This window comes from Solea solea, chromosome 14 (genome assembly GCF_958295425.1).
Source record: "Solea solea chromosome 14, fSolSol10.1, whole genome shotgun sequence".
In the NCBI taxonomy this organism is placed as follows: Eukaryota; Metazoa; Chordata; class Actinopteri; order Pleuronectiformes; family Soleidae; genus Solea; species Solea solea.
Window position 1 is genome coordinate 9337476 of NC_081147.1, and position 17895 is coordinate 9355370.

Genomic DNA, 17895 nt, shown 5'->3' on the forward strand with positions numbered 1-17895 from the left:
GCTAAGACCATTATCGTTTTTATTAGCGTTGCTTCTGTTGAAACTGTCTGCTCTCTTTTTTGCAGTACACCGGCGCTCTAACGTACGACGGGGTGAAAGTCATGTCCACGGCCTTTCAAAACCTAAGGAGACAGAGGATAGACATATCTCGCAGGGGCAACGCTGGAGAGTGTCTTGCCAACCCGCCAGCTCCCTGGGGACAAGGCATAGACATCCAGAGAGCCCTGCAGCAGGTCTGCACACGTACCACATGCACATATATACATGCACATACATGGACCGGTGCACACAAATTCTTGACTGACACATTAGCTAACAGCTCCTGAGTTGGTGCTGGCTGAACAAATTAGGTCTCATTCTGTCGTGTAAAGTTCACATTAAGTCGTAGGAGCGCTCTCCAGTATCAAATGTGACATCATGGCTAGTAAACAAAACCTGGGGGCAATAACACTCAGCTGTGATCATCATGGAATATGACATCAGCAATTGGGTTTAGAGATGTAATATTTGGCAGTGGAAATGGAAATGCAGGGCTGGCTGTGAGACTTGTTGGTCTCGTGCACACACAGACGCACACTCGCGCATCTGAATCCGTGTATGTTGAGGAATAAGGGCAATTATTTCACATTTAAAACTCTGCTAACCTAATTAAAAAGACAAATCTCATATTTTAATTATTTACTCGGGAACCCTATCCACATTGTGTATGATAAATTCAAGATGTTTGCAAGGCCATACCCGTGTGAGTGTGTGTGTGTGTGTGTGTGTGTGCACGCGCACAGAGCAGCCTGAGGCTCAGTCTGGAGAGTGGCTGTGCAGCGGCCTGCTCAGAGTCATTCCAGCCATCTGCCTGAGGATAGACTGGAGATTGAAGCCGTGTTCGCTCAATTAACTCCATCACACAGCCAAGACAAACACTCTGCACTGTACACATGCACGCACACCATCTGTCATTCACCTCTGTAGGAACTCCGGCACTGTGGGCTCTCACAAATGAATACTACCCAAGCACACGAAAACCACACTTAACATGCATCGCATGTGAGCACAACATGCAAATGCCTGCCGCCAGTGCTGACATGAAGAAAACGGCATATTTGTGCTTCTCAGTGAATGTTATTACCTGAGGTGAGTTCAAGTCTGCAAGACACTTGTTTAATATTTGTAACTGCATCGTAGGTTCGCATAGATGGATTGACTGGACACATTCAGTTCAACGAGAAAGGTCGCAGAACTAACTACACCGTGAGTGTCATGGAGCTGGCCCCATCTGGACCCAAGAAGGTAAACCTGAAGCTCTCAATTCACTATTTTTATTATTTTTTTTCTTGTTGTTGTTGTTACCATACAGTTGTTAATGTATTTATGAGCTTTAAAGAGACAAAAACGGCACCAAAACATTTCTGAATGAACAAAGAATTGTGAGACTTGCATTTAATAACAGCCCTGAAGTGATGTTATGGTTATTCATAAATAAAAGCTTTAAGTGGGGAAAAAGTGCAGAGAATTGTTTTGATAATGTTGTAGTTTTCATGACAAAATGGAATCCAAACAAAGATGGAGCAAAACAAAAATGTAACATTGGAAGGGGCAAACACATTCTGTGTTAGCTCAACAATGGTAGAACATCTTATAATGTTTAAAATCTAATGTAGATATGGAATGAATAAATTGCAGCTACAGAAAGGTTTCAAATGAACAAACAGATGATAATCTATGAACATTTGTGTAAATGAATGTGAACAAGTGACATTTATTGTTGTTGTTTTTGTTATTATTCAGAATTGTGACATATTCTGCTTGTTTTAGGTTGGCTACTGGAATGAAGACGAGAAGTATGTGACTACCGCCAGCTTCATGAGAGGCAGCAACGAAACATACGGACTCCAGAACAGAACTTACATTGTCACCACTATCTTGGTGAGTCAGAGTCCAACAGAGAGGTTTGACGGATTGTGTGAGATGAGACAGAGATTAAGACAGTCGACAGCGTATTACTCTGTCATTTTCTTTTTAAAATAGTTTTTCTATAGTCGAGGCTCTCCAAAGAATTCAGCAGAAATTATGACTGTATCTCCCTCGTCTCATTCCTTTCTTAACTCTGCTATAACTTCTCTCCATCTGTCTGACGCCTGCTCAGAGTTGCAGTCAGAGACAGAATCGCTTTCTGCTGTAGGTTCAGTACAAGTCCAGAAATGTGTCTTAGCTTCTTTAAATTACTGGAATATGAATGCATTGCATTATGTATTTACTGAGCCTGGCTCATGTCAGACTACATCTCAATCTCATTTGAGATTGAGTACAAGTTTGGAAAGGGTTTAGTTATCTCCCACTTTCAAGAGCGTGACCAACGGCTGTAGATGTAAAGGCCTCTGTATGCAGTTGGATGGAGCTACAACCTGTCAGACCAATGATCCGTATTTGTCCAGGGAAACTCGGTGGAGCAAGTCACATAAAATGGAAGCAACAGCCGTATCGAAAGACAGCTGCTCTTCAGTGGCCACCGAGTTAGACGTATACATACGCTGACGCATACGCTCACGATAAGCTCTTCTAACACACGGAGATTCTGAATTAGGCCGAAGTCGTGTGTGCAGAGCAGTGGGAAACAGGGGAAGCTCATTTCAGGTCCAGTTATCTATCCATAAATTCTGCAAACATACAACAAGACAACACAACATTTACAATGTGTATGTACAAACAAAAATGGACTATATTGCCAAGCAAATGACACACAACCACCAACTATTCGTCTACAGACTTTCATTGCAAAATCCATACAGGACTGAGGCAGAAAAGGCTCTGCTGTTGTGTATGATTCTGCAATGCTGTCAATCAAAAAACGCTCCGCCTTTCAGAAAGTTCCTCCAATCATCATGCAGAAGCCCGGCGTCCGCAACTGTCCTATAGGGAGTTTTAATACGGAGGCTACTACAGGAATAGGAAAATCGCTCAAGACGATCCGATCAGCTGATTCTGTGAACTAGTGACACGTTCTAATCGCGCACGTATTGAACTGTAAATACAACACAGTACATATTTGAGCTTCCCTTGCTGTCTTAGAGAAACCAAATGTCTGTCAGACTCGGCTGAGTTCACCTAGGCTAGTTTTTACTGTACATCTTAAAAATACAAATGCAAAATGCCCTGCAGTTCTAAAGATACATTATGAGCTGTGCAGTGTCAGTGTGTCCTTCACGTCTCTCTCCTGCCACGTTCTTTATTTGGCTCAAATGTCACCATTGGGCTGTTCAACAAGACGTGGCCAGGTTGTGTGAAGTGTTCTGGCCTATATATCAGAGATGGAGCTTGCAAGGGCTGCGAGGGAGTCTGGGATTGAGAAAAGGAAAGAAGAAGAAAGATTCAATCTGACAAACTCTCATTGGCAGTTTTTTTTTTATTCTCAAAAGAAAGTACATACTGAATGATATACAGCAGAGGATAATACTGAAGGTAGTTTACACGTCTGTACAGGGTGTTCCAGAGCAGGGTTTGGTTGTTTTGCTGTACTTTTCAAGTGGAAATGCCTTTTATCTCTGGACATTTCGTCCTCCATGTAATCGTGTTGGAATGAGAACAAGCATAGCTCTTTATCGTGTGGTTGAAATGGGTGTCAAAAAAAAAACCCCAGGTGATTTTAGATATTCTGTTGGCGACTTCAGATCGTGCAAGGCAGTGGGTGTGCAGCTGATCGTCACCGTGAGAGGGTGAAAGATTTCAACTGTTTGCTTCTCTTAAGAGAAGGGGACAGAAGAACATGTAGAAGCATTGGCACATTGTCTCATTTTAACTCATTTTGCAAGCTTTCACTCTGGGCCCATGTAGCATCAGCAGGGAAAAGCCAAACACAAAATCATGTTTTAGTATCATAGTATCCTGTGACATTACCACTAAGAATCATCTGGTAATGCTGCTTTCCTGTCATACATAGTTGTTATTATGATATAGTGAATTTCTGTGAACAGTGTGTGCTACAATGATTGTTACATTGAGTAGTCGAATCAAAATAAACCCCAGCATTAACATTAATAATATATAATAAGAGTGCCAGCAGGTCCATCCAAGCAAAAACAATTGTGAGCTTCACGTGGCCCAAAAAACAGACAAGTAAGGTTAATGTTTGCCCTTATAAATTCATGTGAAGAGGAGCTTTCTTTTGAAGTCAAATCAGCTGGATGCTCTCGACCACTTTCTGCCACAACTAAGTAGCTCATCATTTATCTATGGCTGTGTTCAAGATTACACTGAGGGAAGTTGTTTACAGGACATTCAGAACTCTTGGCTTTCAGAAAACCTAAAGTGAGCAGGTTATGAATATGACATGAGTGATGTAACTGTTCCAATTTACTCTTCGTGTGAAGAAAGTAAACAGCCACATTTGAATGCAGTATATTTATCTACAGCATTCGGTACATTCAATAAATGCAGCAGACAGACTGGCTGGCTGGCTGCCTAAACAGAGGCCCACTAATAACACAGACAGCACATGTGTGACATCATTGTATTCTTAAGTCATCAGTACTTTATGTTTACATGTCTTAAAAAGAGATTTTCCTCTTCACACATTATATATGTTAGAAAACAGTGGCTGAGAACATGTGAAACAACATTACAACAGTACAGTAGCAAAGACTGAAAACAGTTCCTCTTCATGATGCTCACGAGCCGTAGTTAAATATTTCTCCTCACACTGTAATGATATAAATATAATGATATGTTTGTTAAAACGAGTGGTTTGATACCAGATAATTCACGTTAATATTCTGTACAAACGTTTGCATACTTTGGTCCCCAACAAAGTGGTTGTGTGTTTGGCTAAATTTCACATTTGAAACCTAATTTTTAAACACTTGCAATGTTTTTTTTAATCATTCATTTTGGTAAAGTTACTCGTTTTTGTATGCGGAGCAAAGGAGTCAGAAGTGACGATTTCATCACTTCACAGGGTCTTATTCAAAAATGAAATACATTAAACACCTTAAACACCACCCCAAAATAGAATGGTTTCATCACTGGTTCATGGGAAATTGGTATTATTGTTTTTGAAAAATTGTTCTAAAACAGTAATTATTACGACCTTTGTTCATACTTGATTTAACTTGATTTCAGTTAAATAAACATGTTATGTTTTAAACACAATGTAGGCTGCTTTCAGTTGTGTGTACTGAAATGATGAAATCATTGTCAAAGTATTTTCATTTTGACATGCAGTGCAGTGCAGTAAAAGATTGAGTGTTAATGAGAAAAAAATGAGGAAAAAAAGGTAATATTTGAGATTTTCTGTCTCACACACACTTCTTTTGGCTTCTTCCATGCGTATGGAATCTTAATTAATATTTTTTGTAAAAGTGTAAAAACGAACTAAGTATTGGACAATTTTTTTTTCTAAGTTTTGGTTGGAGTTTTAGTTGTGACTCTTGTGTAGAAACTGGCATGTAATTAAAATAACATGAATATCCTGTTTTAAAAGCATACGGTTTTCCAAGAGAATAGACTTAAAAATACTGTCTCTGACATAATCTGCTATCAGTGTCCCCATTCTGGGAAAATAAATTGGTTTTCTGTCTTGAAACCTTAGGAAAAGATAAGGTGTAGTTACTGGGCTGCAAGCGTAGCCGTGGACTTTTTGCACCTTGAAACTTTTGTGCATACTGAGTCGTTGCTTGAGGGAGCATGTTGTTTTCCCAAGGTCTCTGTTATCACCTCATGTTTCCTCCCCCCCAATCCCTTTTGTTCCAGCCCGATACACTCAGACCAAGTCTGGGTTAACAGGAAATCTAAAGGAGTCAAGCAGAAATATATTTAATGGAACACACAAGCTTCACAATTGTGGCTTTACAGCAAGACCAGGCTATGACTGGACTTACTTACAGTTTATTTTTAGTGAGTTGAAGTTTTTATTTTTTATTATGTGCTTTCACCAAGAAAGTGACATTCAAGAGCAAATTATTTCTCTTTTGACTTTTCTAACTCAAAAAAACACCCATGTTCTTTAATTGGGTACACTTTAATTCTGTGTTTATGTTATTTTGCACATACTGAACTTTGTGTTTAAAGTAGCATTCCGGTTTATCATATAATACTGTCTTATAGCTCCATGTTCATTTGCATTCAGCAGCAGTTTGTGCCCTTGGCTTTATGCACTGAGATTTCCCTTTTTCACAATGTTATGTACTGCAGACAGTGACCTAAATACTTTGCAATCTTACATTGTCTTTGAACTGACTGACTGAACTCTCTTGCACAAAATGGTGAGCCAGTTCTTGCTTGCAAATGTTAAGCCATTGTTAAATGTTCCCTTTATACCCAGTCTCAATGCCCTCACCTGTAATAACTGGCTAATAATGGAACGTGTTTAACCTTTTCCGTTTTGCAAACTGTCCCAACTTTTTTTGAGTGTCTTTGTCAGTGTCATATTTTCAAAACTTTTCTGGAAATTGAGATTATAATGTTGTAGTTTTCCTGAAAAAAGGAAACCAGGACAAAAATGGATATTATTCTGGAGTATAATAAACACATAGACGAGTACAAACAGTGTGAAGCAAATTCAGCTTTAACACGAGGGATGGGACAATACCAATTTATTTATTTATTTTTATTTTGTTTATCTGTCCGATATCTGATCCAGTGATTTTGACCAGTATTGGACTGATACTGATTAATACTGTTTTCCATCCCTATTTAACACAGCAAAGTTGGTAGAACATTCTATCAGGAATGTTGACTATGTAACTTAAAAACAGGTTGATTCTACATATCAGTCATTACTCATTTTCATGTAGTGTTTTGTTTGATTCAGTATACTTCAAATGTACAGTATGTTTATATTTTCCCCCACGTACTGTGTGTGTGTTCTTGCGTGTGTATGTGTGTAGTACTTTTTACATGGTTGAGTAACTGTGGATCTCAGTGGAGCAGTTTGAGGTCAGTGAGACTAAGTCCTCTAGGACGTTCTGTATGCCATGTCGTATCTCTACATAAACACGCGTGTGTGTGTGTTCCACTGTCGGTTCAGTATGGTTGTGTGTGTATGTGCATCTGTCTGCTTTAGTGTTGTTTTTTCTTTTTTCTTTATATTTCTCTTACTGCAAGTGTGAGTGTGAAAAGCCTGTCAAAGCGCTGTGTACCAGACCTTTCCCTCCACTGTCTCCCTGGGGTTCTCTGTATCTACCAGTGGGCTTTTGGTTCCCATGTACAACAATGATTACCTTCACCTCAACCATAAAGTGCAGAAGAACCCAGATAATTGTAACACACAGAGGAAACCCCAACCCTGTCTCCAGACCCTGATGAAATATGGTGTCAGGATTTGCTCAGCTCAGCACAGCCTTTGCTAGAAGCCGGCACCTATAACAACATGCGGGAATTGAGGCCCGGCTCGTGCCGGCGAACAATACAAACTGATGGGAATTCTACGTGAGATGCATTTTTCTGAAAAATAAAGGGAGGCCCCAGATGTCATGTCAGCTGTAATTTCTCAGGATACCCAATCAGTGTGAGATGTACAAATGTCAGCGTGATATCACAAGAACAGCCTGGCCCTGGAGCAGAGGTTAGCAGCGTATGCTTCACCCTCCACATGGCTCACACACACGCACACGCACACACACACACACACACACACACACACACACACACACACGCTCACACTCCTCTCGAGCAGATTCACCGTCTTCTCAGCTTTAATAACCCAATTCCTCTGCTTCCTCGCAGTCTGCTCCATTTTATCACCCTTCCTTTCAGTGATGATACTTCTTATACACCTTTTGTGTTTAAATTACACACCATACCTTCAAGGAACAAAGCCCAAATAATACCTTGTAATTTCATAGAATTTAATTAGAAACCCTTTATATAGTTATACAGTATGCTGGACCCAGTAAGACGTTTTTTTAAAGACTTGGATGTATCCACGTCTTCAAAATTAAAGAGTATTATTGTTCAACTAAGCTACACGCAGAAAAATGTTAGTCGTAATAATTCTTACCATAAAAACATGTGACATGCTTTTTAAATCAATTCTTTGACAAGAAACAAATGTGTTTGTGTCCTCTCATCTGACAGGAATCTCCGTATGTGATGCTGAAGAAGAACCACGAGCAGTTTGTGGGAAATGACAAATACGAGGGCTACATAGTGGAGCTGGCTGCAGAGATAGCCAAACATGTGGGATACCAGTACAAACTGAAGATAGTTTCAGACGGCAAGTACGGAGCCAGAGATACTGAGTCCAAGATGTGGAACGGCATGGTGGGCGAACTTGTGTATGGGGTGAGTCGACATAGATTTGTGTTTGTGTTTTTTTTCTTTTTTTTTACACAGGGATTGTCTTTTATTCTGGAACCAGTAATTAAAACAATCATTCAAAGGTTGACAAAGTAGCAGCACTGTGAGGTCTTACGCTGTGTTTTCATCATGGTTTGGTTCAGTACGGTACAGTTTGGAATAAATGGGTGTGGACGTTGAAGAAACACCTTTCGCAAGGGAATTATGTTTTTCTGTTGCCCAATCAGCTGACTGATGTGACCGTACCATTAACTCTGGTACTTCAAGGGAAGGGTGACAAAAATGGAACCATTTATTTTGTTACTATTTCTAATGGAAATGCAAAAAAATGCCTGCCCTACCATTCCACTCGGTGGGAACACAGCTGTAGTCAGACCCAGTGTTATAACATCGCTGTTTTCTGGAGGACACTCCCCAGTTTTTTTAATCGAAATGTCCTCATTCATTAAAGTCATTGTCTGGAGATGGTTTTTGTTTCGTTAAAGATTATCATTTTATATAAGGATATATGTGTAAATGTAGAAGTGTTGTGCAGCAGCACTGAGGAAACTCTACAGCATCTTACTCATGGTGGTGAAAAAAGTAACTTTAACTTACTTTTAACCTTTTCTAACTAACACTTATTAGTATCAAACATGTAGTTACCATGGCAAAAATATTTTATCCCCTTTCATTTAGCTTAATGCATCTAATAATACTTATTGAGTTCAGCTAATGATTGGCTCAGATTCAAATACAAGCCTCTATGTGCAGCTCTACTGAAACACAGCAGAGGAAATGTAAGGTAAGGCAGATGGAAATGACATTACCATACTGCCGATTTAAACAAAAAATAATTTCAACAATATTTAATCATCTTCCTCATGTATGTTCTTTTTGTGAGTACTCCAACTGATGTGTATATGACTTTGAAACAGTAGTGCTATATTGATATTTTGCCCTTTTGAGGATATTCCATTGGTAAATCGATTGACATTATAAAAAATGGCGTTCACTTTATGTATCTTAACATGACACATTTAATTTGATTTGTCCTAGTCTGGCCCTGGACATGGACGCAGTTTTTAATTCCGTGTTTTATTTACACTAATATCATTTCATGTTTGTGACATAAAATGGCAAACTCAACACACTCATCACTCCAGCATTATTGAAATGGTGCTTTTTTTAGACTGAAGGGGAGCTACCCGCTATAAAAACTTAATATCCCCGTTGCTCTAAATTACTCACTCTTCTGTTCTAAGAAGATGCCTATAAAACTTTTAAGTATGAATTGGAATTATGTTCAATTTATTTAAGATTTTTTTATTTCACCTTTATTTAACCAGGTTATTCCCATTGAGATCAAGAACATATTTAAGCAGGGAGAAGTAAAACCTGTTTCTTTCCACGATGCATTTTTGTGGCATTTAGTTGTTTTGCCCTTGATGGTGCAAAGGCTTTAAGAATATAACAAATTGCTGGTGGTGTTCAGTTCTATTTGACTGACGATTGTCTCTTTCATTAGAAAGCGGATGTGGCTGTGGCTCCTTTGACCATCACGCTGGTCCGAGAAGAGGTCATCGACTTTTCCAAGCCCTTCATGTCCCTGGGTATCTCCATCATGATTAAGAAACCCACCAAATCCAAACCGGGTGTGTTTTCATTCCTCGACCCCCTGGCTTATGAGATCTGGATGTGCATTGTGTTTGCCTACATTGGCGTGAGCGTCGTCCTCTTCCTCGTCAGCCGGTTCAGCCCGTACGAGTGGCACGCTGAGGACTACGAGGAGGGAGGTGAGCCGCAGACTCCCACCCAAGCTTCAGCTTCTAATGGAGTGCAGCAGGGCCAGACCCCAACACAGCAGAACATAAACCAGCAGAGCCAAGAGCAAACCAACGAGTTTGGCATCTTCAACTCCCTCTGGTTTTCACTGGGCGCCTTCATGCAGCAGGGATGTGACATCTCCCCACGGTAAGCAACCAAGGCCCAAACTGTTCATACATGTTCATGCACTCCATCCACAGTCCTTTGAATCCTTTCCTTTTGCTTGTTGATACACAAAGAGAAGACACTCAGTGCCACCCACGTACAGTATGTTTCTGTCTGCGACACCAACGCTTCAAAAATAATGCATTGCTTTTTTTGTTCAACTCAGTTGGGGTTTGTTTGTTGAGATTTTGTTTTTGTCAGTCACTTGTCAAGCAGAACATTGATAAAAGTTGCATGAAGAGCAGCAAAGGGAGTTTATGATGTGGCCAAGTTGCACAGCGTTGTGTTTTTATTCTTATTCTTTTCAGACATTTTGTGCCTTGTTTCAAATCTGTAATTACCTGCAGGACTAGAAAAACATATTCTTTTTTATTTAAAATCTCAATTTATCTGTCTGTCATGCCTCTCTGTCTGCACACCTGTCAGGCGGTGGGTAAAGGCAAATATTAGATTGAAAAGCTTAGGACCCTGGTGTGAATCGAATATTGCGTGGTTAGGTTTAGCTCCCCTCGAGTGCTCTCCTGCGCTGTGCTATGAAATCATCCTCCAAAGGTCACCAATTAAAAATCTCATTAAGTGTCTGAAATTAGAGACACTGAGGTCGACTTTCTGAGCTTTCCAGAGGGACCAACACGAGGAGACGGGAAGATAATGTCAGTATGAGCACTGTGGGCTCTGAACCAGCAGAGACAGGTTAGGTCAGACATGGAGCTTCTTGTCTTTTTAAATATTAAGCTGCATATACATTATGTATAGTAAGTGTGCAAGTTATGGATGTCACAATGCCAGAAATGTAGTAGATACGAAGACCAGTCACACAATTCACCCTGCTCTATTTGATAGCAATGCAAAAAGAATAAAATCATTAAACAATGATATTGTTGTACTTAGAAACAGTACAAAGCAGAATCACGTGTTTGTAGTAAGTTGTAACACATAGTGTAAGAAGTAGTGACGATTTCAGTTTGGTCTCGTCAAAACACAATTAAAGATATGGATTTATTTTCAGGATGAAAGGATGATTTTATTGATATATAAGGTCATAAACTGTGTTTCCAACATAGTAATGTTTGGTTTGGTACAGTATGGTTTGGAATGGTAGAGCAATGGTCAGGCTTGCGTTTCGACTGAGAATAGTAGTGCCTTTACTTGGTAGCAATATATGTCGTACCGGTGCGACGACAAAGAACAAAGAACGACATGCTGGCATCTTCTTTTTCTGAGTGTTTGACTAACTTCCATCGGCCGCAGGAGTGACGTTTTTCTGTTGTCCAATCAGCTGACTGTCGTGGTCAGTTAAGCTTCAAGGTATGGAGCAGTATGGGCTGGTTATTTTGGTGCTATTCCTTATGGAAACTGTACGTACTGAACTGTGCCAAACTGAATTACACTCGATGGAAATATGGCTATAGATATTCAAGACACACATGGGGAGATGGTGTCTTTGCATGTGTCTCGGTTCATATGTGTATTTACTTCTGAATTTAAGTTCTAGCTGTTTGGTTTTTGGCTTTGACTGTGAAACAAACACAATCGCTCTCTGTCCTCTCTTCATTCAGCCTATAGCTCTCTTGAGCACTGCTGCGTATTCTCTCCCTTTACGAGCATATTTAGAATTTTGGCATCGGATAATATCCGAGGTAACGGTTGTGGTGACATAGCCAGTGGTTGTGTAAGTTTAATGTCTACACCATGTAGTCAATAGACTGTGTGAATGGAGACTTCAGATTGTTGAGTGGCTTGATAGATATAGTTGGACATGTTCTCTCTTCCTGAGTGTTAAAAGATTATCGCTCATGTTTGAATAGTAAATGAATCCTGAGCCAAGTGATGATTTGTTTAAGTTAAACAGCTAATCTCACTTGGTCCAAAGGTAAACATGTTCACCTATGAGCACATCTAAAAGCTTATAACGCAACACGTTTAATCGTGTTTACTTAAACTGTACATGAATCAAAGTGGGAGAATAAACACGTTCTGGTTTAGATGGGGTTTTGTGCAGATTAAACCAAACAACAAAGCATTAGGAAGGCAACTCTCATCTTGTCCTGGCACTAACCCTATATTGGACAAACAGATAAAGAGAAGTGCAGCATTATCTGCCTCATGTCAGTGCCAAACGATTGCCTTGCATCTCCCCAAATAGAGACGTCCGTGGTTTTTTAGCTTTTTAACTGTCACGGTGCCAAAACAATCCATTCTGAATCGTACTGAAATGAGCAAATAAAATAATGAAACAAATGCATGGCTGGATACCACATTAAGTTTTTTGATGGGGTGGGTGAACTGACTCCTGCATCCACTAAGCCGATCAGTGCCCAACAAAAGGAAAACATGTTGTGCTGCAAAGCCGCCCGTTCTGACTGTATTTATTTATAAGCGTGTTGCTGAGGAGCATCAGTGGTGTTGACTCAGCCTTCTCCTGATTGAGTGGATGAAGGTTAAAAAAAATAGCAGCAGTGTACAACTCTTTTTCTTTTTTATCTTGCCTTTCATTGTGTGACATTTACAGAGTGTATTTCCACTTTGCTCTTAAGGTGTACAAATATCAGAGGGGAGAAAAAGGCACATGGGTGCTGCTGCCTTAACAGTACATGATGGAGGTTCTGGATCTCTACTCCCACAGGCCTTGTCCTTTTTTAATCAGAGACGCCACCGCTTTCCATGCAGGATGATGCCTTTTGTCTCATTTTTCTTCTCTTATGAGCTGAAAATACAGATCGAATAACTATTGATTTTCTTGTACACATTATCGAGGAAGGAAGGATATGTAAAGACGCTTCTATAAATTGTCTGATCCCTGTGGTTTCTCTTCATATGTGTACACTTGATTGTGTGCATGCAAATTTGTGTTACTATACATGTGCATGTCCACACATGGATTAATGCTTATTAGTATGACATACAGTATGCATCTGTTTTTGCTTGAGGGGAGCGATCTCCCCTGATGCCAGACCTTCCACTGACTGTTTAAACAGCACAAAACAGATCATTCCTTGCAGCAAATCCTGGTGATGCTACATGTGACTGCAAACCTGCCCGGCTGTAACGCACAGTTAATCATAGTTGGTATAATTACTGTAACAAGGCTGTTGGCCCATTTACCTACTATCAAGACAAATGTGACAAAACTCATTACGACTTTTCTCTCCCCAGTAACAGCAACAGTATTTTGGGATATTAAACCCATGCTGAGTGCTCCCAGACATGTACTGGTACTTGTGAATGTAGGTTTCAGGTAGTCATGAGGGTGGCAGCTCCAAGGGCTCGTATTAAGAATCCAAGTGGGATAGTTTTCTCTACCTACCGCATTCTTCCAAGGTGATCCTCATCGTCAGTATGCTTTTGTCAAACAAAAAGATGAAGAACACGAGCAGCTGCAGAGCACTGTAGCGATCAGAATGCTGTCGTCTACTCTGTGTCTTAAAAAACCGACACAGCAAATGTTTCACCCCACTGAATTCTGCCCTGAAGGAAACATCTTCCCTCTGAAATGTGGGTGACCTAGTTGCTCCAGTTAGCACAGCAGATATTCACAGAGGGAGCTGCATGTTGATGTAACTCCTAAAGCACTGCCAGTTCCTCTGCTAGATTAGAAGGACACGTTCATGTCATTGTTCATGTGTTGTCAGATGAAAGCAGTGAGCTAACATCATTCAAAACCAGTTTTTAAGCAATTTTTACACATGTAATTAGATTTGGATATTTGGTTTTACTGATCAGTTTCATCATGTCAGTGTGTACAACCTCCATAAAATATGTGTCTGCTCCTTTTAAGTTGCTTTTGTGTTCAGCTGTGTTTTTATAGTTCCTATAAGAAGCTGCAGCCTTGGGTCATTTCTGTTGTCTCCGTCTTCTTTACACTGGATTCTAAAAATGTGTTAGTGTGTCATGGCTTTCAAACACATGATTTATGGTGTTGAAGTAAAAGTCATGCGTGAATATAATACTGGGACATAAATATTGCTCCAATTGTTACCTGATCATCATATATTTATAGGACTGGGCTACACTGGATGCCTACAGAAACCCTAGTGTGCGTTTATTTTGAAATGGGTACAGGACATGTTGTGTTTATGACTTATTCAACAAATACAGATGTTGAAACTACACTCAAAAATCATTTGAGCTGTCTATTTTAGGTCTACTTGCAACGTCTCTGACCTCTCTGTTCTGTGACATGGGGCTTAATTATAAAGCGAGACCTTCCATGAATCAGTTGTGCCACTTATCGTCTCAAAGGTGACTAAGTGCACTTTCCATCCTAAGCATTTTTCACAGCAGACATTCTTGACATGTCTGGGAACAGACCAGATGTTGCTGATGACATTATTTCATTTAAATTCAGCCATTATTCGTTTTCATGGAAACACCTGTGCTTTTCCCAGTCACATGTCAAAAATGTCCGCTGTGACAAAGGCCTGTAGGTGGAAACCGAATGTTCTGGAAGTGCACATCCTGCATCATGCTCCTCCTATGATAAGAGACAAAAGGTCATTGAAAAGCACTGATGATCCACTCTGTCCTGGATTAATCACAAAAACACACAGTGTTTGTGATATTGGGTCTGATTGGACCACTCGAAAGGCATCTCTGTAGACACAAATTCATACATTAACGTGTACGGTACATTAAGACGTGTGTGTCTCCTCTCCTCTTGCGATTTGTCTCTGTGAGACCTTGTTTACTGTGCTTTTTCTAAATGTCAGCACTGTCAGTCAGGCCTTCCCATAAGCCCCAGTCCGTGCAGTCGGACCCTTCCCGTGTTTATCTCGGCAGACAGGTGCACTCTGAGAGTCACGCCCCCACCCACCATCACAAGCACCACCACCACCACCATCATCCCATCCCTGCACTCATTTACGTCCTCTCTCTTCACCTCGGTCTTCTCTGCTCTCTATCCTGTCCAGATTTCTCCTCCAATGCTTTTATTGTTGACATTTTCTGTTTCCACATTTCATGTCATGGTTTCAAGAGAGAAGGACCCACACACTTGTTCTCTGCCAGACTTTCAGAATGTCTGGTCGTATGTCTTATATACACTCAGGAGAACAGGAAAGTCTTGGTGTATTATATCAGTGTTAATAGCCTTTAATGTCACAGAATAACTGATCACCAGCTGACTATCACATGCAGTCACACAACAGAGGGATCTGACCAGTGGCCCGAAACTCTTTACATATCTATCATTTGACATAATCCTCTTTCACACTGAAATGAGTGGATATACACATTTTAAAACCTAGGTTTAAAAATCACTGCAATCATTAATGCTAATGGTTAATTGCTATGCCAATGGCCAGGGGATGAGTGCACATCACAGTATTGGACCATAAATGGTGAATATCTTTTGAAAATAGAGAAGCCAAGAAGAAAATTAATGTTTTCACCTGGGTCTTACATTGCAGAGTCATTTGACTCTTGAGTATTTGCAGATGAAACACATTCCCACGGGTAAAAAAATGCTTAAACCAGGGATTTAACAAGTTTTTGACCTGTGGAAAATGGGTAATGGACAACACCAAAATCTCAATTTACTTCTAAAAACTCAAAAAATCATTTACTGTGGGAAATGAAATGTGTAGTTTCAGTTCCATCCGCAGGTTGATGTGGGAATGCAGCAATACAATGACAGACGCACTTGAATCAGAAGCGATAGATGACCTGAGGCAATCTATCTCCACTGATGATGACACATGTTTTTTTTTTTTTTGCATTTATTGTCCAGCTCTCACTGAGAGTCTTTCCATTGTTTAGGATTCAGAGCAGCATCGGCAGCTGCTGCCAGTGCTTGAAGAAATCTTTTTCATCTCAGTCACCTTTTATGCAGAGTAGTTGTACAACAGCCAGTGAAGCTGCCCTGTCAGTCAATGAACAGATTTTTTCCTGGCAGAGCCTGGAGACAAGTCTCATTCTCAGATTACCTGATTTAAATTACCCTGAAAGGTATGGAATTATTGATCAATAATGTCAAAACACATCCCGCCTGCTGTGCAATAATCAATAATTTTTTTTTAGTATCTTGTTAGCTGTCACAATCAGAGTTGTTAAATGCAGCCTGACACGTTGTTCCACCCTGGGCACAGCAGTGACACTGGAATGAAAAAAAGCTGGTGTGAGTCTGTGAGCATCACTACAATGTAGTGATGCTCACAGACAAACACCTGGGTCAAACATGACCTTGTGGATTTTGACTTGACTCTGAGTTTCCATACAAAGTTTGTCAGGTGGGAGCTCACGGCGGGAAGAGAAATCGAGTAAAAAGGCGTGGGTTCATGATGGTCCTCCAGTGGATGTGTTTTCAGATGAGAAACATTTCTGTGTGTGTGTGTGTGCGTGCGTGTCTGAACTGCATGGCCCCGTGGACTTGTCTCCTCTCCTCAGTGCCTGTGTTGCTCCTGTTACATGACTGTAGCCTGAAATAAATCAGCTCTGTCACTCACACCCTGCCTGCCACACCAGCAATTTCTCAGTCTGGCGGTCAGAATCATTCAATAATGGATTGTGTATGTGGTGTATGATGGTTACCTGGGGAGGGTCCGTATTTCTCGAAGGGACTTTTTTTTTTGTCATGAGTCGTGTTAGTTTTCCTTTTTGAAGTGCTAAACATGAGAAAACAAAAACAATTCACCATATTTACATACACATGTGCTTTATTATTTTATTAAAGGTCCAGTGTGCAACTTTAGCCGGGTTTATTGACAGAAATTGAGTGCAAGTATATTTGTATAAGTGGATGATCGCCACAGTGAATGAATGCTTAATGCACACAAGCTCAGTGGTAGAGCAGGCTGTCTCCCAACTGGAAGGTTGCGGGTTTGATTCCCGGGTCGGGTAAGACACTTAACCCCGTGTTGCCCCTGATGCCTGCCAACAGTAGGCTCAATAGCCTGCCACCTCCTTGACTTCTACTATGCTAGTGCATTGTTTATTTATTTTGCTCAATGAAGAAAATGTATATCTACAGCTGCTATAACATGAGTATATGCAAAATATTATTTTAATTTCACTACAGAAAATACTAAATGACCTCTGTAGGCCTAATAACATAGTTTTACAATGTCGATGACGATTTACCATACCCACATGTTTTGAGTTAATATTGTTTTATTGTAAATTCCATACGATAGCTAATGCTTTTCTACATTGCTGCAGTGTGTCCTTGAACGCCTCTCCATGGTGTGCTTAGAGAATAGTCCCTGCTTGCAGCTTCATTATCACTGGACGGTAATGAAATTAAGGCAAATAATGACAACATAACTTTCTCTGTGGGACGAGGTCGATCTGGTTTTTAACTCTTTTCAACTGAGTCTTAATGACAGTGGTAGGCAGAGGAAGAGGAAATGATTCTCTTCTTAGTGTTCGATTAAAACAAAAAACTGGAGTTATGGTAGTTGATTAAACATAAAATGAAATTGAAGACCTAAAAAGGTTGTGTTGTGTTCTAAGACTTGGCAGTGTTTTTATCACCAGTTGCTGTTACGTGTCCATGTTAATTATAAAATACTCCTCTTCTTTGTATTCAGCTTTTACACTCTGTACTTTGCATATCTGTAGAAATACTCCCTTGCTCCCAGACAAACGTGGCATTATGGAGTTCATGAAATCATAAATGTGTTTTTTTTTTTATTGTTATCT

General features: G+C 40.2%; 1 protein-coding gene across 1 annotated transcript in view; it reads left to right on the plus strand.

Moving 5' to 3' along the window:
- The window catches only part of gria1a (glutamate receptor, ionotropic, AMPA 1a), an 80153-nt gene that overhangs the window by 39091 nt on the left and 23167 nt on the right, over positions 1-17895 (plus strand). Inside the window, 5 exon segments of the mRNA XM_058649205.1 lie at positions 66-233; positions 1180-1284; positions 1810-1920; positions 8065-8271; positions 9794-10239. Of these exon segments, the coding sequence (XP_058505188.1) occupies positions 66-233; positions 1180-1284; positions 1810-1920; positions 8065-8271; positions 9794-10239 (1037 nt within the window).